This window comes from Harpia harpyja, chromosome 6 (genome assembly GCF_026419915.1).
Source record: "Harpia harpyja isolate bHarHar1 chromosome 6, bHarHar1 primary haplotype, whole genome shotgun sequence".
NCBI classification, from domain to species: Eukaryota; Metazoa; Chordata; class Aves; order Accipitriformes; family Accipitridae; genus Harpia; species Harpia harpyja.
In genome coordinates, this window is record NC_068945.1 from 57,317,568 (window position 1) to 57,340,557 (window position 22,990).

At 36.0% G+C, this 22,990-nt stretch overlaps 1 protein-coding gene across 1 annotated transcript in view; it reads left to right on the forward strand.

The window, feature by feature from the left end:
• PTPN12 (protein tyrosine phosphatase non-receptor type 12) overlaps positions 1–22,990 on the forward strand; it is an 83,751-nt gene that overhangs the window by 40,382 nt on the left and 20,379 nt on the right. The window contains exons 4-12 of the mRNA XM_052788901.1: positions 147–242; positions 1,280–1,318; positions 2,111–2,182; positions 5,088–5,147; positions 8,566–8,708; positions 10,177–10,243; positions 10,878–10,955; positions 11,055–11,153; positions 22,293–22,378. Of these exons, the coding sequence (XP_052644861.1) occupies positions 147–242; positions 1,280–1,318; positions 2,111–2,182; positions 5,088–5,147; positions 8,566–8,708; positions 10,177–10,243; positions 10,878–10,955; positions 11,055–11,153; positions 22,293–22,378 (740 nt within the window). The remainder of the gene's footprint in view (positions 1–146; positions 243–1,279; positions 1,319–2,110; positions 2,183–5,087; positions 5,148–8,565; positions 8,709–10,176; positions 10,244–10,877; positions 10,956–11,054; positions 11,154–22,292; positions 22,379–22,990) is intronic.

Genomic DNA, 22,990 nt, shown 5'->3' on the forward strand with positions numbered 1-22,990 from the left:
TAAATGGGACTCACATTCACCCTTCCTGTTGTATCAAAAAAAAAAAAAGATATTCTAATTTTACATGATTATAACCTAAAGCCTTTTTTATTCAGTGCAGATAAATTTTCTTTATAAACGTTAATGGTTCCTTTGTGTAATCCTAGGGAGTACATGGGCCAAAAGCATATGTTGCTACCCAGGGACCACTAGCAAATACAGTAATAGACTTCTGGAGGATGATATGGGAATACAATGTTGCTGTAAGTACCTACTTAAAACCAAGACTGTGTATTACCTTATTTCGTGGCACAGTGATTGTGTATCTTTTGCCTGAGCTGGCTATTATCAAAAATGTTGACAGTGATTTAGTCCATTTACTTCTCAAATCCTGTTTTTGTGGTTTAAATAGCGTTCTATATATCACTAATATTATTTATTCAATTTAATAATGTAAATTCAAAGTCATAATTTTATTGAATGAATATGAAATCATGCGTATTTATGAATAGGTTGGTGCTTGTGGTTACATCTGTCCTGTAGGAGACCTTACAACTCTGACTTAATGTGGACTGACAAAATCAGATACAGAAGCAGCATGTGAAACAAACAAACAAAAAGCCTACCTTTTTATTTATGCTAATTTTGGGTTACTTAGTGTTTTATATATTCTGTATCTGTTTAAACAGCTATTATCAGGGCTTAGCTTTTAAGTACTGTTAAAATCGGATATGTTCAACAAATTATTTCTGAAGATATTTTTTGTTTTATCAGACACTTAAGTTGTGGTTATTTATTGTAACAAATAGCTTACCTATTGGTGCATTTTTATTGTGCTGTTCACATTAGTGTATCTCAAGTAGCTTCACCTAAGAAATCTGATTCCTGTTGTTTAAATAGGTTTTTGCACCTATTTTAAGCAGTCTGTATTATTTTAACCAAATATAGCTATGTTTCTTCCAGTCGGCAAATGGCTCTATATTTTTCTGATTAAGTTTAGACTTTATAGTCAGGCTGAATAAATATGTAAGATATTTGTACAGGATTACAGTGAATTCAAATTAAGTAGCCTTAAAAATGTTGTAGTAGGGTTGTAGATTTTGTGCAGGATGGAACTTGGGTACTATTTTAGAATTAAAAAAGCATGTATCTGCAGGTAGGAAAAAGTATTAATTAGTCCCTTCAGTAGTAACCAATGAAGGAGTATCAGTATTTGCCCAGATAGAAGCAAGCAGTGAAGTGTTGCTGAATTTACTTGATCAAAAACCAGCTGACTTCAAGCATCTTTTTTCCTTTTCAGATAATTGTAATGGCCTGTCGAGAATTTGAAATGGGAAGGGTATGTATACTAAATACAAAACTAAATGAGCATTGCCCATGCGGGGCAATATGCCAATACTTGTGAAGCTTCATATGCCAAATCCGTAACTGTAAAATAATCTGCCAGATTGAATGAGAATGCCTATCCTTATATTTGTATGCATGAAAAATAATGAATGCGACCGCTTTTCTTTGCTCCATTTATTTACATTATTATTTAGGTGTCATCTCAGTGGAATATATGTGTTTGTATACCAAACTGTACCAATGGTCTGTTTCTGGTCATGTCACTATGGAAAAAAACCCTTGCTCTTTGTGGGATGTAGGCCAACTATCAAAATCCTGAGTCCTTCAGGATTTCCTGTCAATTGATACAGCTGTAAAAACAATCTATCTTTTAAATCTCTCTGCTATATTCTTATGACCTGAGAAGGAAAAAAAGTGGTCCAGAATTGTGAACTCCAGACTTTCACAAAAAATAAATTAGCTCTCATAGCTTCCATCTGTACGATGCGTGCTTGCACGTATGCAGGCAGTCATGAAGTTCACGTCCTAATTTACAAAGTGTCTTTTGGCTGTATTTATTGGTCATCTAGGTTTTTGGTTTTGTTTTTCTTTTGGTATCCAAAAGAAAAAACATTTTACTGTCTTAAAAGAAGTCCAGCAAGGCACCAGTGGGCAGATGTTAAAGAAAAGCACCAAATAAGAGAGAGTAAGGCATTCAAGATTATCATTTTGACTGCTTTGTTTCTGTTAATCATCATCTTTCAGTACTACACATGAATTAAATTAGGATTCTTTGCTTTAACAGAAAAAATGTGAACGTTACTGGCCTCTGTATGGAGAAGCAGCTGTAACTTTTGGACCATTTCGTGTTTCTTGTGTAAGTATAAAGCTTTATAAATTAATTTTGAATTGTAACTTAAAATAACTGTTCAACAACCAGTTTGTATTACAAAACAAATGCTTTTTTAATTGTTAGGTACCAAATTTTACACAAAGACTCTTGAAAGGAATGCAGTGGAAAACAATGTGTGTATTTAAGCTGTGTGGTTTTTTGAATCTTCCATGATTTATCTTTATTTTTATTTTTTTAAAGTAGGGAACCTGTGTGCCTTAGTCTTTTATCTTTATGTATAATTTCTTTAACTTTACATGATGTAGTTTTGAATGTCCGTACCATACTCAAGAAATCAAATAATATTCATGCAATTGTTTCTCTCTGTTACCACTTGTGCATTCTGGATATGCATGAGAAATGAAAGTAACACTGGAATAGGTTATTTCCTTTAAGTTACGTAAAGTTAATTAGCATGAATAAAGAAAATGGAAACTAAACTTCTAGGGTTTTTTAACTTGTTTTTGTTGGTAACAGGTACAGGTTTATTTGAAAATACTTTCTCTGCTTCTATTGTTGCTTTTAAAATCAAAACAAAAATGAGTAGCAGATCACCATGAGGTCTGAATCTTTTTCTGGAGAATTCCTGGGGGGGGTAACTGTCACATAAGTTATGATTCCAGAAAGATGGAGGAAACGTGAACATTTCCATTGCATGTTGTGTCACAGTTATCAGGGATTCTCATCTCTGAGCATAACTACTAGAGCCTCTTCCAGTTTTGATACTTGCTCCAGGTGGTAACGTAAGGATTTCTGCTAGATAAATAAGCAGGAAGAGGGACTGTGAGTATCTCCTATACCAAGCACAGCAGGGAACTGAAAGTAATCATTCTTTTGGCACCTGTCATCTTGGCATCACACAAGAGTATACTCCAATGGGTTTTTGCAATCCTCTTTCCTTGGTAGAGAAAGTTGGATAGTAAAAGAAGTCATGGTGCAATTACCACTTCACAAAAGGGGACCACTTAAGTAGCAGAAGTTCACTTCATTATTTGTGATGTTTTCAGGGTATGGGTGAGGATATGGTGTGTGGGAGCATAGCCACCAAAATAAATATGATCAGCATTCCTTAGGTGTGGGATAGTATCTGGTTGCCTTTGTACACACCTGTTTTTGTATCTTTATTCCTTCCTGCTTTAAACACATTTGTGGCCTGTTTGTTCAACTTGTAGTTCTTGGAGTTGTGATCACATAGCCTTCATTTCTAGGTGATGCCAAGGGCCATGTAGCCTATCACATTGTGCTCAATGACAGGCTAATTACTTAAGGGAAGAAAATAGAAAATAAGCCACGTATAGGATGATCCTTCTCCTTGTACCTGTTGTCAGTTTCTAGCAATGGACTAGCAGGACTTCCTTAATTGGATGTTGCCCCTGGATTATCAGTATATATTTTTATAATGCAGTGGATGATGAATTTGACAAATTTTGGTCACCTACTCTTTCTGACATTCACACCATTGTGGTGTTGGAAGAAAACACTTCCTTGTGTCTTTATTTTTAATCTTGCTACCTGGGAGTTTAATCAGGTTCTGTTATGTTGTATTAGTTACTATTAGGATATGAATGAAATGTGACATTAAAGTGTTGAGTATAACTGTCGTCAGTATAAATGATCTTACTGTGAACTTTTTACACTGGAGTTCATGATTAGCCTTAGCTGTTCACTTACTCTAAAACAGTGGAATTGATCCATTCCAAATTAATCTCAAAACTGTTTTTTTCTTCTCCTTAACTGAAAATTATGTGCTGCAATTTTCTAGCTGAAGTGCTTTAAGGTGTTCAGAAAGAGTTAGCATGCCAGTTTATCGAGCTATTCTTAATCTTACCCTGAAATAGTTTACTAAGAATTAAGTACATTTCAAGTTTATCTTGTCAGGAAAGCATATACTTAAAAATTTTAGTCTGTAAAGATTCTGAATAGCCTTAAATTGATTCAAAAATTGGCTTGTGGGTTTCAGTTCCCCCCCCCCCCCCCGCCCCCCCTACCTAGTGGGTGATGGTCACATACTTGGCAAGTATTTGTGGAAAGGGATTGTGTGTACACTGTAACTGACTTCTCAGGTACAGCTGAGAATCTATTACCTTTGGGTACAGTGGTGTATATGGGTTGCTAGTTATGCACTATCTCCTTAAACCTGCAAGGTGTTGCAATTGTTTTCTTGATGGAAAATGGTAAATTCCCAGTAGCAGATAGGAACACATGGAAGCATATATGCAGTCTCCTAAATTCACTGTGGGAAGCTGTAATGCTAAGCTTTTAAAAGCATGTGCAAATTGCGATATTACTGATATTTTTAAGTACAGTAATATTATTTGGTGTATACAGTATGAACCTTCCTTGATGTTCCAAAGGCAGATTTGAAAATTCTGGGAGCCTAGAAGCTATGCTTTTTGGCCACAAGCAAGACAATTACAATGATACATTCAGATGCACCCTTAATTGAAAATAATAGAAGGGGAAAAATGAAAGGAGATGTCACAGGATAGAGTGGTAAGAGGCTGAAGTCTATACAGCAGAAGTGTTACAAGATGGCTGTGGGAGGCAATCTGTAAATTAAATAAATGCATGGAGAAATAAAGCAGAAGTACTTTGAAATACTCTTACAAGGTTTATTGATGGTTTCAGGAGCAGGCTAGACACTTACTGGTTTGAAAACTCACATTTTTATTTTAAGTAAAAGTAACATCTTTCACATATCTTGTGTAGCAAGCTAAGTTGCTGTTTTAAAATCAATGTTTTGATTGCCCATCTTTTGGTGAAATCATAGATACAAACCCAGTAAACTGAAAAAAAGACACCTGAATTTAGATTTTGGGTTTTTAGTTATATCCTGTATGCTGCATATTGATCTTTTTTTTTCAATTCATTACTGTTTTCTCATGTTTAGGAAGCTGAGCAAGCAAGAACAGATTACTTTATTAGAACATTATTACTTGAATTTCAAAATGTAAGTATATGATTACTTCTGGTCTCAACTTTAATGGTTGCTCAAATGTCTCTAAAATGATACGATGGAGGAAACTCACAAAAATACCTTCACTTTTTTAGGTGCTGACTCTATGTGTATGTAAATCATCAAGTTCAGAAGTGCTGTTAAAAGCTTAGAGTAGTGAAATTCCTTACTTGTCTTTTATATATGTTCTTGGTTAGCCAAAGGTGTGTGGTGCTCTTCAATAGCATGTGTTAACAACTAGAAAGCTTCTATCACACTAGGAGAATTTCACTATTTACCCCAACTGAAAATATGATGATAACCTGAATGAAACTTGTCAAAAACCCCTGTCTCCTATAGTTAGCTTTTTTTGGGGTAAAGTATGTGTACTTGTTAGAATTTGCCCTACACTTTCATTCATTGTCAAGAGGGTTTTACAATGTTAAAAGATATTCCTGATGCCCATTCATATATTTGTATTACCAAGTAAAAATAAAGCAAGAATGGGGGAAAAGAAAAAAAATCACTAAGTTGTTGTCAAAGTTTCTCACTCTAGCTTGTAAGAAGTTACTCTTTTGGAATTGAAATAAGATATGAAAAATATGGAATGTTCTTGATTAAATTTAGTTGCATTGGCTTTTTGCTTGGAGAACTTCTGTGTGGAGGAATTGTATGTAATATATTCAAGGGTCAAGATAGAAATGTACTTTTAAAAGTGAGCTCAAGACTTCAGAATTCTTGAAGATTTGATATCCTAGTGTTCAAGATGTAGAATTGGCTTACCAGACAAGTATTCTGGTAAACCAATTAATTTACACTATTTAAGTTGGCAACTGTAAATGGTTACAACTAGTCTCTTTACAGAAGAAATTGTATTTATTCATCTTAGTGAAAACTTATGACACAAACTACTGTAAAACATGAGACCTAGTTCCTAAATTGAGTATGTTATGTTAATTGTGAAAATTGTCATATTTTCAGTGAAATAAAAGCACTTGTGTTCTCATACAAATGTTAAGAAAGAATGATTTAAGCCTTTCTTGCAAACTTATACTTAAGTGTCAGATTTGAGGTGACCGTTTATTTTTCTGAAAAGCAACTGTCAGTAAATAAAAATAAATGTAGAGTTGTCCTGCAAAAACATGAAGGTTGACAGTCAATTTTACAGAATACCTGTCATTTTAATTGGCATCCTGTATTAAGAAACCATTTATTACAGGTTAGTCTCACTTATTGTTATGTTTTCTTTAGCAATGCTTTGTTCCATTTCAACAACCGATATCACAACAGTTATGAAAACTGTTTAATCATGAAGGGGGTAATTTTGGAGGCTAATTTTTGTCTGCAGTAGCTTGCTAGGTGCTTGCAGTGGGATGCATGAACTTAATCAGTTCGCTTCTGTTAGTGTGTCCTGAATGCTAATAACTGACTGTTGTGAAACTTTTTAGATAGCAGAAATTAACTGCATAATAACTGGGCTTTGCAACTTGTTTTTTAAATGGTGCACTTAAAAAAAGAACTGAAAAGATATCAAAAACTCCAAAGCAGAACCTACATTACTTTTAATACTTGAGTATCATGAAAACTGGTTACTTCAGAAACTGTAGCTAATTTATATTTTGCTTGCATGTACTATACATGCAAACCATGTTTAGCTACTTGACTTCCATGAGTACTGTTCCAGTTAATTTTTATAGGATGCTTGTGTACTACATAAAAACTAAGTAGTAACAAAAACCCTACAGTTTGCCATATGCTTTTGATCTTAGCAAAGATCCCAAAGTTTTATATTCCTTTAAGGAGTAATGTAACTGAAAGGATTAACAAGATACGTTGATATTCAACCTGTGCAGCTGATAAAATTATCTTTCTTCAGACTTACCTAGCAAATTTGCTTCAGGATTTCTGTAAGCACGCATTTTGGTAATGAATTACAGACATTTCATCTTACTTTGAAGAATTCTTCGTGTAGCCTTGAACTGGGGAGGAAAATACATATTTGTGGTATAAAGTAATACCCTCTAAGTTCACTTTCTGGTTTTCCAGAATAATGAAAAGTTTTGTCACTTCCGTAAAATTTTCAATGGAGTATCATACAAAATACTATGCAAAAGAATTTAAAATTCATATAAATGAAGTTATTCTAGTTGCTAGGAGGAAAAGCAGTTTGACATTCAAAAATTATTTTAAGCTAAAACATCAAGTTCTTTCTTAAGGACTATGGAGGTTCCTTTTCATTTTTAATTTCCATATAAAAAACAAATTTGGATATTATTTTCTTTCTCACGGTTCTGCTAATGTGAAAAATCACTGCTTTGTCTTTTTAAATGTAATTAAGTGAAAGTTCTTGGTGGACCTTAACAGGCAGTTGTAACTTTTCTTCCTCCTTACTGATGACATTGGTTTTACATAATCAGTTGGATTTCTACAATTTCTTTTCTTGGGCTGTATTTTGTCTTGTTTTTACTAGCTACAGTGCTTCCACAGGTCTGGCAAAAGTAAAGCATCAAAAATAGTTGGTTCAGTTGAAAGACGATATAAATTTCTGTGCTCAAGAGGCCCACTATGTTGCTTCTCAAATAACTAAACAGAAGGTAGCATAGACCTTACAACTTGTAACCTGTAACATTGATCAAAAAATTCATAAGCGCCTCTAGTATGTTAGTTTGAGGGTATGCTAGAATCCAGAGGTGTGACAACAGCATGGAAAGGTGCAGTAGAACTAGCTATACTGCATATGGTTTGGATGATGATGAGAGAGAGGATTTGGTCTTTCAGGGATTTGGGTAGCTGAGTAACTAGGCTGTTCTGAAGCCTGCTTCTTCTTTAGTACTATTATGACATGAGCTAATTAGAATACAAGTGTACCTGCTGTTGTTCCAGGTGTGATCCATATTTAGATATGGCCTGAATTATTTATCTCATTTTCTTAATTCTCCTCTGTGTGTGTGTGCACGCGCGCATGCACACACGAACACTTTATTTTGTAATGTGACAAAACAACACCCCACCCTGTCCCCCCCCCTTTTTTTTTTTCCAAATGTGAGTTACTGGAGTGTGATTGGAAAAATAACCTTTCATGGTAGTCTTTCCTTTTATTTCTCCCTTTCAATTTTTAAGACTGTAAGGACAGAGAATCTTTTAACACAGTGGAACGTTGTGGGTCCTTTAACCCATATATTATAGAGAGAGGCTTCTGTGAACTGTCCTGTAGTGCTTTTTCCTATGCATTAGCAGCACTCAAAATACTATTTCAGAATTTCCCTTTTGTTTTTCTAAGTGGTATAAGCTATAGGTTTTTTTAATACAGTAACTGGCTTTGCTTGTGCACGCTTAGTCATGCAAAAAGTGAAGGTTCATAGAACTGATTATTTCATACAAAATCCTCAAATATGTATTATCAGTAACACCTTTCTCCCTCCCTCTCCCTTAGGAGACTCGTAGTGTTTATCAATTTCATTATGTTAACTGGCCTGACCATGATGTCCCTTCGTCTTTTGATTCTATTCTGGACATGATCAGCTTGATGAGAGAATACCAGGAACATGAAGATGTACCAATTTGCATACACTGCAGGTATCAAATATATTTATTTTTGAAGTTTACATACATTTTAATTTTTTTTTTAAGTCTGGACTTTTGGCATGAGATGTACTAGTTTGATTCTAAATTAGAATTTATTTATTTATTTATTTTAGTTTTCCAAAAAGGGAGTATTTCCTCATGTCAAAACTTCACTCAAAATCATACAGTCTTCATTGTCTTAAAACTCATGCCACAGTGAAATTTTGCTTCTATTTCAGTTTAAGACAGAATATCAATCAGAAAAGAATTAGTCTTTGAAAGCAAAACTGTTTTGTCGTTCTTAAGACATTTAAATTCTCATTAGGATGAAATAGACTTTGAAGAACCTTGCAAATCAGATATGGGAGTGAAGGCTCCATTCTCAATAGGAAAGACTACATAGCAGGTGCATCACTACCTAACAATTTTCTGTCTGTCTTCTAATACAACAAAAAAGATCTCTAATGAGCAGGCTGTATTTTCTGGTTGGTAAGTCTTTGCTTGTGAGCAGCAGTTTAATCTTTGACCTGAAATTTGGCTAACAGGACTGTTGAAACTAAACTGCCATGAAAATGTTTTGGTGAATCGACAGTTTCTGTCAATTTCTCTGGAAAGTTATTGCCTATGATATTTGATACTTTTTAAAGCAACAAAAGTTAATTTATTACATGTCAGAAAAACTGAATTCAGATTCCTAAGCCAGGAAATGTTCAGTTGTTGGTGCTTATTACTCTTTAGAGCTTGGTTATTCTCTTAAAGTGTATAAAAATCTACTGTCTTTAGCTGCATTCTTTTTAAACTTGTCACTCTAAGTAATTGAGGTCTAAAACCATAAAAAAAACTTACTTTGCACTGAAATCAATTTCACTTTGTCCTGTTTCTCTTGAGTGTCAGTACAGTTGTGAAGGCTGGTTCTTTACAACAGTATAATTATAATGTAATAAAAATGCATACATTATAACTCTTTATTTGTAAAATAGAGAAATTTATACTATTAGGAAGAATAAATGTTGATATTTCACTGTCATTTTTTATAACTTTCAGATTAAGTTTTTTAGATAAAAAGCAGAAAATACAGATATCTAAATCAGACAAATGTGGGAAGTCTTTAAACATATTCTATTCTGTCATTTAACATATCTATCATTAAACTTGGACAAAAGCCCTACTGTTGAAGCAGTGGTAACTAGGAATAGTGTGACAAAAGAGGCAATAAATGTCAGCATTTTTCATCTTTCATGATTTCAGTTCCAATTGGCTATGAAAAACTTGCATTAAAAACTTCAATGCTCCATTTTGCACTGCTAACTTTTTAATTTTTATGACACTATGGCGTCAGGTTGAGTGAGCTTAAAATGATAGTTGAGGGATTTTGATATAATTTTTTTTTTTCCACGTGGACTCTGGAAATGTAAAACTTATAGGCTGTTTTTAACAAACTACAATAATTTCTAACACACCTAACTGTTTATGTTCATAGTGCAGGGTGTGGAAGAACAGGAGCCATCTGTGCCATAGATTATACATGGAATTTGCTTAAAGCTGGGGTAAGGAATCTTAAAAGAAGAGATTTTGTGGCATTCCATCATTTCATAACAGTGATTGATTGAGCTCCCAAATGTTCTAAAACAGTGAAATGTTTAAGATGTTCCAGAACTCTTTTGACAGGTTGGATGTTTAGTTTCGTTGCATTCATGCTTTAGTATGAACTTGCTTTCCTTTGACAGCAAGTTTTTATCTAAAAAAAAGTTACTGTAAAATTCCAAATATCTTTTAAAATATATTTCAGTATAAAGTGATTTTGAATTCAACTGTTTCAATGTCTCCGCTTAATCTTGCAGCTCCTAAAGGCTGATATTTCAAATATACAGAGGTAACTTCATTCTGGGGTTTTTAGGTTATGAAGCATCATTAATGTTGCAGTGTCATGTTAATACTTCCATTGGATGTCTCATTTTCAAAATACTTGAAATGCTCTCATCTGGTTTAAATGTTTAAATGTTTAAAACCAGTTCTGGAAAGGAATTGCTTTTTAAAAAAAAATTGAATAGCTGCAATGTGGAGAGAACAGATTGGCTTTACCTACAAAAGTTAAACATACTTTTGGATCTCTAACAGCTTTTGTATTGCTGTTCTGACAAACAGTTATGTCAATGTAATTGACTTCCTTCTATGTTTCAGAAAATTCCTGAAGAATTCAATGTATTTAATTTAATACAGGAAATGAGGACACAAAGGCATTCTGCAGTGCAGACAAAGGTATAGTTTGTTTTAAAATGAATTTTTGTCATATGATAATATACCATCATTCTTTGTAAAGATCTCGTGCACTAATTTTTATCTCGTAACCTACTATAGGAGCAGTATGAACTTGTCCATCGAGCCATAGCACAACTGTTTGAAAAGCAACTGCAAAAATACGAAAGTTGTGCAGACTGGAAGATTGCAGATGGAGTGGTATGTGTCTTTCCCATATGAGTTTCAATCAGTTGTAGGTGTTAGCTTCTGTTCAAGATTTTCCTGTAAAGTCTAGTTTTTAAAGTTAAGTGTTCAATGGTGTTAAGGCACATACAGAACTTGTTTGGACTACAAGTGGTTTTTGCTGAATAGGGACAGCTAGCCTGTACTCAGGCTTACCTCAACTTACACTGAGGACTTGGTTGTAAAAATTGAGTCAGATAATTACAGGAATATTTACCACATATACCAAATGCAATTGCAGTGGGGGAAGCAATAGAAAGAATTCTAGTATGGGTGAAATACAGGACTCTAACTCAGTATTTAAACTGCAAAATGTGCCCTTACCTTGGTGAGGTGGCAGTACTTGACAGCTGATCTGCTTTGATTGGCCGTATTTACCCCAATTCTGATATATTGGCAGCAAATGAAATTTTGTCTAAGCCTGACTTTCTGCAAATGGCTTGTTAAACAGTGTGGTAAAGAGCAAGTTAAAAATAAAACACCAGCCTACATATATGTATATTTTATATATAAATAAAAATAAAGAAATATACATGTGTATATAGGTGAATTCAATCTGATCTATGTTTAGGTTAAACTCTTGAAAGGGGAAAACTTCACTGAAGTGTTCTGTTCTTCCTTTGCCCCAGTGTGGTGTTGGACCTAATTTTAAACCAGTAGATAAGCATTGATCTGACTCTTCAGTTGAGACTTGGATATTACATGCTGTTGCGTGCTGCCTTGGTCTTGGCCCAACACAGCCTTGATGTGGTTGAGCAGGACTGGCAATGAATGATTGTAATAACTTTTCGTATTGTGTTGAAGTACTCTTTGCACTGGAGCAGATTGGGGTAAAGAAAAATAACTTAAAAATGCCTTTGTCAGGAAGCTTCATACTCTACCCTTTTAACAAAGGAAAAAAAACTTTGGAAAAATAATATTTTTCATTGGTAATCATGGTATTTGAGGATTTTTCTGTCTTTCTGTCCCTCCACTTTAAATTTCATGTCCCCTAGGTTTTTTCCCTTTTTTATGTTCAGATAAGTTTTGTTGGCTACTACCGGGCACTATGTGAAAAATGGCTTTTTGGATCAATATATTCTTTCTTTCTTCCACAGTCCAGAACTGTGTACTGCGCTTTATCCTTGGACTGTGTTTTGTTTATTCAGTAATTTTATCTGTCCCTTCAGTACCTAATTGGTGTAGGCTTTATAGCTCTCTAGAGGGGAGTATGAGTAGTATTTTCAGGACCCTTTGAAATATCTGGAAGCAATTTTAAGTCTGCCTTTATTAATAAGCATCCCTTTAATTTTATGGGTTTAGCTGTGCTTTCTAGGAAGTCTAAAATGTTTTTCATTCTAGGAAAAAAAGGCATATACCCTTCTGTTAACTCTTAAGAATTTATATCAGTTCATGCAGTAGTTCTGAGGTCTTTAGTCATGACAAGAAACCTGATGGACTAAATGCAATATGGATAGGGCAGGCTGTTTTAATTTGTTATAGGTTTCATATTCAGTCTAGCTGGTCTGTGAATTTTCATTATATTCCTGAGGAATGAGCATGATAGGGTTTGGAACGTGCAGATTTATTAGCTTTGTACAGAAGTGATTCCTTATTACTTGAGTTTTGGTCATAAAATAATAGGCAGATCAGTCTGCTGTATCTTCTGGTTATTTGACTGTGATCTGACCTGTGTCTGCACTGTTACATAGAATCAAAAATGTCTCTTGTTATTTACATGTATTCCAGAACATCTGAATAAGGAGGTAACACAGTATGCTTTGTCTGTAACTAAGGCAAGTGCTGTCTGTAGCACATCTTATGAGAGTTGAGTGAGTAAATAAAACAAGAGCAAATAGGTTATGGATAGGTAATGTGCATGGGGGTGAGACAGGGAGAAATCTCAACTCTGAATATGCAGTGATGGAGTGTGAGTTTTGAGTTTTGCTTGGATATGATCTTGGTTACAATCAATAAGTTTTAAAGGAAATTTGAATTTTAGCAATTATTTGGAAACTAATAAGGGTAGAGAACATAACGTCATTGTGTGGATACCTTGCAACTTGAATACTGTCTGCAGGTTTGGTCTGATTATCTCAAAAGCGTATTACAGAATTCAAGCATTAAAAATTTGGACAAGGATCAAAGATCTCAGAAGGCTCCATCTAAAGAACAACCAGATTGAGCTGGGAAAGAAATGCTGAAGTTAGATATGATAGAGGCTAAGTAACAGTGAAAAGCTGACTCCTATTAACCCGTTCTAAAGGGTATCAATAAGACATGGCAGACTTAATATAAAAGGAGATAATTCTTCATGCAACATGAAACTGCACAGCTCCTTGCAGCTGAAAGTCTGTAGCTTTGAGGTGAATATCTCATCATCTTGGAATCTTCTTCCATTAATTTGCCCAACCTCTGACCTATGAAATTCCAGAGTTGCAAACTGTTGGAGAACATCCTAGTAAAGGATCTCTGCATGCCTGCTCTGTCCTTATTCTTCCTTGTAAGTTTTCTTTTGGTCACTGCTAGAAACAGGGCAAAATGAATCTTTCAGTCTGGCTAGGTACAGCCTTTTTTGCATTATGAAATGATGCTTCTTCATATTGTAGCTTGAACACGTCTGCTGGAGGGTTGAGGAGAAATGTCTCGCAGTTAAAGAGTTCCTGTATCTAAAAATCTGGTACTTAAAAACAAATTTGCTACTATTTGTTTGTTAGGAAATTTGCCTTCAGGGAATTACCTGGTGTAGGCTTAGCTTCTGTTTTGGCTTTATAAGGTGGTTTTCTACCTCACGTATCTGGTTAAATATCTGCTTGTAGCTTTAACCTGATTCTCAAAACTTTGAGGCTCACTTGAGACAGTGTTTTTGGTATTCTGAAAAAGCTCCCTTTTTCCCTCCAAGGGTATTATGTAGAATCTGTTGTATATAACATCTGGTTTTCCCCAGAAATGTTCTAGTTAGTTTTTTAACTAAGATACATCCCAGAATATTTGGTTTTTAAAAGGAAACAATCTCTTAAAAGGAAACAAGCTCTGATGCAGAAAGTTTTCCAATAACTTTATTAAATATAATGTAATATCCTATGGTTCCTTTCCAGATCTTACTCTGCCTGCAGATGCTACAGCAACTGTAGAATTGTGTACATGTGAAGGGTTTTAATTATGTTCAGTGGAAACAATTCCAAATAAAAGAATGTGCCTACTTTAGATATATTACTGTTAGTTATATAGGAGATACCACTGAACCGAAGAGGAAATTTTCTTTTGTCTTTCATTTATTGTATTTTGGTAGTACTCTGAAGAGTTGGAGTATTCTTTAGGGTTGGTTTCATGGTTTTGTCCAATTGCTTTTCCCATTTCAAGCGGTGTTTGAAGTGAATTGAGTTACCTAAGCTTTGTAAGCAGTGTTTGCCAGTAACATCACAGTGAAAAGTTAATCTGATTGGCAACAAGTAGCAGTATTCATAGGGAAGTAGCTTAGACACAATCCTGAACGTGTGTTCCCGTGAACTTGCCAGCTTTACCCTGCTGGAAACAATACTGTAACAAGTCAACAAAAAAAATACATGCAGTGTTTGAAAATAGACTTACAATATGGGTAGGATTTCTATTAGAATTTGATAGGATTCAAAGCCATGTAGAAAATGCACATATGATATAGTATAATGTAGTTAATTGTATACTCTTACCATATAGTTATACATATTGTGATTATATAGAACTATAAATGTGCTTAAAATAATACTAAGTATGTAAATGATATTTTATGAAGAAAAGCTGTCTTCAGATACCAGATAGAGTACTTTCAACAGTCCCCACAGTAGCCAAATTTCAGGGCAAAGATGAAATTGCTGCTCAAAGCAATTTTTTTCTGATAAGAAAAGACTCAGATGCTAAATTTGATCATCAGAACTATTTCCCCACCCTGTAGTAGGACTCTCTGAAATTATCAAACAATTAAATTGGAACTGAGTCTTGGACTCGGCCGCCTTCCCACTGAAATTCTTGATCCCATTGTCATGTATTTGAAGTATTAACTGTGTGGTTCTCGCCATTATTGATTTTATTAGTATGGCTGTGAAAATATTACACTTGGTTTTGTGTTTGGAAGCTTTGAAACATATGTGAGCTGATTACTCTTAATCATCTGATAAGGTATGTCAGATTTGTATCAGTAGAATATTTTGTGAGTTACTTGAGAGGCATCTCCATGATCTAAAGTGAAGCATGGTTGTCTTGGAAAGTCTGAATCAGATGAAATTCTGTGAAGTTGGATGCTCTGTATGTAGAAAAAGGAAAACTGATGAAAAGACAAACAAGAAAAAGTTTACTTTCTCTTCAAAAATATTTCTTGTTGAATTTTGTCTCTTGACAGTAACAATCATGTTACAGTACTGCAAGTCCTTGTTTTACCCTTATCCACTAATAGAAGCTTGTATTAATAAACACTTTCTCCAAAATGTGGCATTGCCAGTACTCCTAAATACCTCTTGCATTTTTTCCTGTAAAAGTGACAGGATTCTATTGCTGTGGTTGATTGCATTTCTAGAAGCTGTGGAGGAATCGGCTGCTGTAAGAATGATGTTGATATTCAAAACGTTAGTGGTTTGGAAACTCTTAAGTGAAAAGACTTTGCTGTTCCAGTTTTCTTTGCTGTTTTGCAGCTTGGAGAGAGATTGTAACATTCTAAAAAATCATGTAGGTCTTCAGAGACATTTATTTTGTTGCCTGTGCTTGGAAAGTTTTATTTAATCTGAATCATTTGAGTGTATCATTTCAGTCTGAAGTATTTCTCTTTTTATCTACTGATCCTCTGTGGTTCCCATGCTGCTTTATGATAAGGGCAAAAGGAATGCCTCAATTCCTTTTAAGGGAAACCATGAGATTACTTTTGGAAAAGTCTTTGCAGTAAATTTGCTGTACTTTACCAGTACAGAAAGCTTCTGAATGACATTGTTTCCACTGTAAGTTCCAAAAGAAAATTATGCATTGCAGTTCCTGGGCAAAAGGTTTTGAATTGTAGGCAATGCCTGTGAAATCTCAGTCTAAAATGGTGATCCTCTATTTGCTCTATGTTAGTGACAGCTCCGTTTGGTGATTCAGCCATTAGAGGAAGTAGGTGGGGAAAAGACCCACACTTGGGAGGTGATAGCACAGTTTGTCACCTTAGCAAGTTGAATTCAGACACAGCATCTGCCTTGAGAATTCCTTGTTCCTCTGCATTACCACGGGAACACCAGTTGCTCTGTATTGTTGTAGACTACATGTAATCTACACTTCATTTGACTTTATGGTCTTTTCATTTGTTAATGTAGTCTTTCATAGATATATACACATTTCACATATATGTAATTTAACAGAATACCTAGAAATTCCTAACTATTAGCATTTTCACTTGATATGAGTAGCTGTTCCCTCAAAATCGACAAGGCTATTGGAACTCTTTAACTGTTCAGCAGTATATGGAGGCAAAGATTGGGGAAAGCTCCTATTCTTTTGTGTACCCACGTATTGTTAATGCTTCTGTTTTCTTATAGTGAGAAGCCTGCCATGACAGGATAGCTATCTTCTGTAAGAAAGCAGGGCGCTGCACTGAACAGTTATTTAATTGACTGAATTGCACATTTGTTAATCCATTAAAAAAAAAAAATTCAGTATGATGACCCTTGTGAACTACATATGTTGTCCTGGTTTTTCTAAGCTGATACTTTTTAAAACTGTATTCTGCTTGAGAATGCAACATATGTCTAGAAAAGCAATAGAGTGTTGGCTGATGCCAATAAGCTGTGATTAGGAAGGCTGGAAGGCTTTTTCTTAATACTGCCATCTGCTCTTCTCAACGGATGCGGTCATCCCAGGGAGATACCCTATATTCACTTTTTTACAGTTGAGCTTCCTCTGTTCTGTTCTGTGTTAGTTGTTCTGCATGTTTGCCAATTCACTTATTTTGATACATGATGGAAGGGGAAATCTGTGAGTTGGTGTCACTCAAGGGTGCTCAAAATACTGGTTGTTCACTATATCTTGTAACACAGAACTGAGAACAAGTAACAGACTTGCTCCGAGAGTTCAGCAAGCAGTATTTCTTCAGTTAAAACCAAAAAGAGATCAGTATTAACTGAGCACAATTACTTAAAAATGCTGCAGCAGCATACAGTTGATATGAGCACTGTCTTCTTTCTTGCATGGATTAGTGCATTTGGTTACTGCCTTAAACTTCTATCATCTTCAGCCTTTGAAGTAAAAATCCTTCACTTAATGGGGAATGAGTTGTCTAAACGTAAATGAAGCTTTTAAAAAAGCATCAGTCCATTGAGCTAATTAAGCAAAGTAGTGAAGTATCTCTTTGGTGACAATAATTCATGTAACGTTCTTGCTCCTGATTTAATGTGACTAGAACAGAGTGAACTGATCCTGATTTTGACCTAATGCAGAAGTGAAAGCTTTTGAACATGTATCTGCCTGAAGCCTTCCCAGTGTATGAAGCTGGGGTAATCACTAACTTCTCTTCTGGGGTTTAATTTAAAAGTACCATTTTGTGTGTGTGCTTTTTGTTGTTTGGGGTTTTTTAAAAATTTTTTTTAAGGAATTGTTTTTGTAAACTCTCTGTGGTTGTGTTTGTGCCTCAGACATTTGAGTTTATACATGTTTTTGCAAGGTATATACATATGTTTTATTACTAGAAGCAAAAATGGTAGTGCCTCTTCGGCTACTTCTGCCTGTCTCAACTAGAAACAGTTTCTTACTCTGTACATACAATTTTAAAAACTTTGACATATGTTAGCTTCTTTAATAGGCTTTTTCTTCCCCCTGGGAGAAAAGTGTATCTCAGGAAACATTCTGTTCACAAACACTTTGCTTTACAAACAGAAGGACAGGGATGCAGCTGCTGGGTTTTTTTCTGGACAAGTTAGTCTACACTACGGCCAGCAGGCATACCCTTTCCCTTGCCAGTACCTTTTAGAAAACTGAGTGCATAAATAAGAAATCTGTTCCTCAAAACTTCTGTGCTGGCGGAACTGAACTGGAGTACTTTTCTGATCTGTTGTAGGATGGAGAAGTTGGTGGTAAGGGGGAGGAACTCTTCCTGCGGAGTCATTCTTTCTAATGTCTCTCTGCCTTATGAAACATGGATGTGCTTTGGTACCGAAACAAGGCGAACAGCCCGCTCTGTTCTCGGGATGCAGTTGCATTAGTTTCTAACTCTAGTTGCTGGTACTTACGATTAAGGGGGGGGGGCTCTTTAGTACAATATCAGTGCATTTAGTACTATCCACAGTAACGACTACATATGGGAGACATTCAGAGTTTGCTTTACACAACTTAGGGAAGTGGGGAGGCGCATGACACAACCATTGAGCAGGAAACTGAGTTGCTGCTGTTGGATACTGTGAGCCTCAGTATCTTTGGCACCAACCTTCAGAATGGTACTCTGCCTGAATGAGGGCAATAAAATTAATTTTCATGTATGTTAAGGGTGAAACAGTTTGTATGGTCACCCATTACCTGATGTCAAAAAGCTGTAAATTGCTTTTCTGCATATTTGAGAGGAGGCTGGTAGAGAGCTTGGATGTCCATGTCCTATGGCACTGTTTTATTCCATCAATGACTAGAAAAAAAAATACGAGTTGTTTTTTTTTAAAAATTAGCATGTCTGCAATAGTTTGTAGCTAGATTTTAAAAGTTCTTTGAGCCCTTAATGTTTTTCAGTAAGTCATGGAAAACTGACAAAGGCCTTGAACGGGTACCTTTGTTCCTAGGTAAGATCACGGGGTCCTGCATTCAGTTTACAATCGAGCATAGCATTAGTACTTTTTTTTTAAATACCTCATTAGCCATTTTTTTCATTCTACACTTTTGGACAGTGACTTTTTGGACACTTGATGACAGCACTTTTTGCTGAGAGTGATTGTTAAGGTAGTGCTGATGCAATAAATCTCTGAAGGTGTTTGACTTGCAACCAATATTGTTTATTAAGAAGCTAGAATGATATAAACCCCAGTATGTTAAATGTATTAAAACCTAGTTCACAGTATACTTTACTCTGGGAGCCAACCAATGGATAATAATCCTAGTTCAGTAAGGTAGAACATGATCAGTTGACCTGATACGGCTGTTAGTTTTTTATGCGTTACCCCAGGAAAGCCAAAAATCATTATTAATAGAAGTAACAGACACTTAAAAGCTAAAATTTATTGTGAGATAAATAAAAAAAAACAACCACCCTGGCTATTTGGCAAATTGAGCAAGAGTGTGCTTTAATGTTGCAAAATGTAAAGGCTCAGATCTGGAAACAAAAAGGGGCAGAACTTGGTCTGGAATGGAGGCTTTGCATGTGGTCTACATGTCTAAGCTCCAAATGTAGTCAGTGGGGCCAACTGATCTGTTACCTTCATCCCTGGCTTACTGGCTGGTCACTTACTGGTGGATGAAAAGCTGGACATGACCTGGCAATGTGCAGTTGCAGCCCAGAAAGCCAGCTGTATCCTGGGCTGCATCTACTACCTGGCCGCTCTACTCCGCTCTGGTGAGACCCCACCGGGAGTACTGTGTCCAGCTCTGGGGCCCCCCAACATAAGGAGGACATGGACCTGTTGGAGCAAGTCCGGAGGAGGGCCACAAAGCTGATCAGAGGGATGGAACACCTCTCCTATGAGGACAGGCTGAGAGAGTTGGGACTGTTCAGCCTGGAGAAGAGAAGGCTCCAGGGAGACCTTATTGCGGCCTTTCAATACTTAAAAGGGGGCTTATAAGAAAGATGGGGACAAACTTTTTAGCACGGCCTGTCACAATAGGACAAGGGGTAATGGTTTTAAACTAAAAGAGGGTAGATTCAGACTAGATACAAGGAAGACATTTTTTACAATGAGGGTGGTGAAACACTGGAACAGGTTTCCCAGAGAGGTGGTAGATGCCCCATCCCTGGAAACATTCAAGGTCAGGTTGGACGGGGCTCTGAGCAACCTGATGTAGTTGAAGATGTCCCTGCTCATTGCAAGGGGGTTGGACTAGATGACCTTTAAAGGTCCTTTCCAACCCAAACTATTCTATGAAAACCAAGCAACCTTGGTTAACTGCAATGGGAGCTTCAGTTGTGGTCATCTAAATGTAAGTGGCTTTTAACTGCTAATTGAATCTCACTCCAAAAAAACCCCTTGATAGTTACAGCCAGTGGTCAGCAGGACAATGAACTCCCTGTGCAATTTGTCTAAAAGGGCTGACACAAGCTATTGATATAGGAACAACAGGGTATTTCTGCTGGAGTACTTCTGGTATATTGTATTGGACAGCCAGTTAATGGGGGAGGTTAGTGAAGAACAATAAGAAAGATTAAAGATTTAATTTTTTTCTTCACAGGAAAAGCTTCACTTAGTACACCGAGGAGTAGAATTTGATAATAGACTCATCACATTAGCAGACGGTGACATCATAGCTGTTTTAAGACTCTTAATGGAAATTAAAAACATGTAACTTATGAATCTAAATTTAAGTGAAGGTAGTTAGCTGTTGAGAGAACTTAGTTATGGTTTATCTTCCAAAGCTGAAATTGTTTACCAAATTCAAATGCAACTATCACATTTGAAGCAGAAATTAACAGGGAATTCCCTCTTGTTTTGTAAGACAGGAGGTCAGTCTCTGTCACCCAGTCTGAACAGATAGGCTAGCAGATAGTAGACCCTGTTGCATGAACGTGGTATTTTGCTTTGAAATGTATTACACAGATTCGGGATGTTTGTGGTTATTTAAAATTGCTTTTCAAAAGAAAAATCCTGCAAGAAAAGCCTTTAGATAAAATACATGTTAAACTCAAGATAACACTAAGGTCCTCCTTGGTTTTGTTGGATCTTTGGCTGTGGCATGTGTATGGAAATGGTATAGCAGCTTTAGACTCTTGTATATTCTATTTTTATTTTTATACATACACATTTATACATATTTTTACTGAGTCTGGCTGGGTTGGAGTTAATATTCTTCATAGCTGCTCTTGGGGTGCTGTGTTTTAGATTTATGAGCAAAACAATGCTGGTGACACTCTAATGTTCCAGCTATTCCTGAACAATGTTTGCAGTGTCAACGCTGCCTCTCTTTCTTAGTCTGCCCTCCCAGTGAATAGACTGGGGGGGTGCACAAGAGGTTGGGAGGGGACACAACCAGGCAGATGATGCGAACTAACCAGAGAGATATGCCATAACACCATATAACATCATGCTCAGCAATAAAGAGGAAAAAGAGGGGGTTTAGTGAGGTTAGCCATCTTTTGCTCAGGAACTGGCTGGGCATAAGTCTACCTATGGGAGGTGGTAAGTGATTGCTTTTGCATCACTTCTTTGTTTTCTTTCTCTTTTATTCCACCACTTCTTTGCTTACTGTACAATTTTGTCTAGACCCACAAGTTTTCTTGCCTTTCCTTTTCCTTCTCTAGGGGTGGAGGGGAGAAATGAGTGAGTGAGTGGCTTTGTGGTGCTTAGCTGCCTACTGGAGTTAACCTACAACAGTATTTTATATCTATATACATATAAATGTGTATGGACACATATATTAATTATATACATATATAAAATATATATTTTATATTTATGGTCCTCCTAAAATGAAATAAAAATCTGCATGCTTTGCTGCGTAAGTGAAACTTCATTGTACGCAAATGGGAGATGATTTGAAAGTGGTTTAGAACCATACATTAAATCTTATCCACTTGTCTCTTTACAGTAGCAGAAATTCTCATTTTCTTACTGCACTGTAGATTAGTCTTATCTTCAGTGTAGTGATTGTACAAGTGAAAATAGACTGACTGGAAGATAAATGCTTTCAATATGAATAATTTGGAGTACATAAGGGAGCTTGCTCACTGCTTACCTGAAACATTAGACTTTGAGAATTTTCTCTAGTGGGTTGTGCAATTACATGCAAAACAAACTGTTTAGTTGGAAAAATTTGAAGTTGGATACACAAGATATAAAAGAATATCATTAATTTAGAGTAGAATTTTGAAAGTGATCTCTATATGATAGCCAGAAATATGTAATACTGTCATACATCATTTTCAAGTATCATTATGGATCTTTGGACCTTACGGTTTAAATATTGTGTGTATCAGCTTTACAGCCATGAATGAAAACTTTTTCTTTTAATCAGGATGAAAATAATACAGAGAATGCTGTCAGTTCTTCAGATGCTGAGAAACAGGATTCTCCTCCGCCAAAGCCTCCACGGACTCGCAGGTAGTTAACTATGTTAATATACTATTTTAAGCTGACAGATTGACATGCTTCATAAATTAAAAGTAGAATAAAACTACTGATACTGCAAAGACTTTTAAGATGCAATTTTTTTCGATTTATAAATGGAAATATACATAATACAAATAGAAGTCTTGTAATTGACTCTTGTGGTGGGTTGACCCTGGCTGGGTGCCAGGTGCCCACCAAAGCTGCTCTATCACTCCCCCTCCTCAGCTGGACAGGGGGGAGGAAATATAACAAAAGGCTCGTGGGTCAAGATAAGGACAGTTTAATAAAGTGAAAGCAAAGGTCGCATGCAAAAGCAAAGAAAAACAGATGATGTTATTCTCTACTTCCCGTCAGCAGGCGATGTCTAGCCACTTCCTGGGAAGCAGGGCTTCAGTACGCTTAGTGGTTGCTCAGGAAGACAAAAATGCCCCCCTTCCGTCTCCCTTTACTTAGCTTTTATATCTGAGCTGACATCATATGGTGTGGAATATCTGTTTGGTTAGCTTAGATCAGCTGTCCTGGCTATGTCCCCTCCCAAGATCTTGCCCTGCCCCAGCCTGCTGTTGGGGGGGGGCAAAAATGTTGGAGAGACAGCCTTGATGC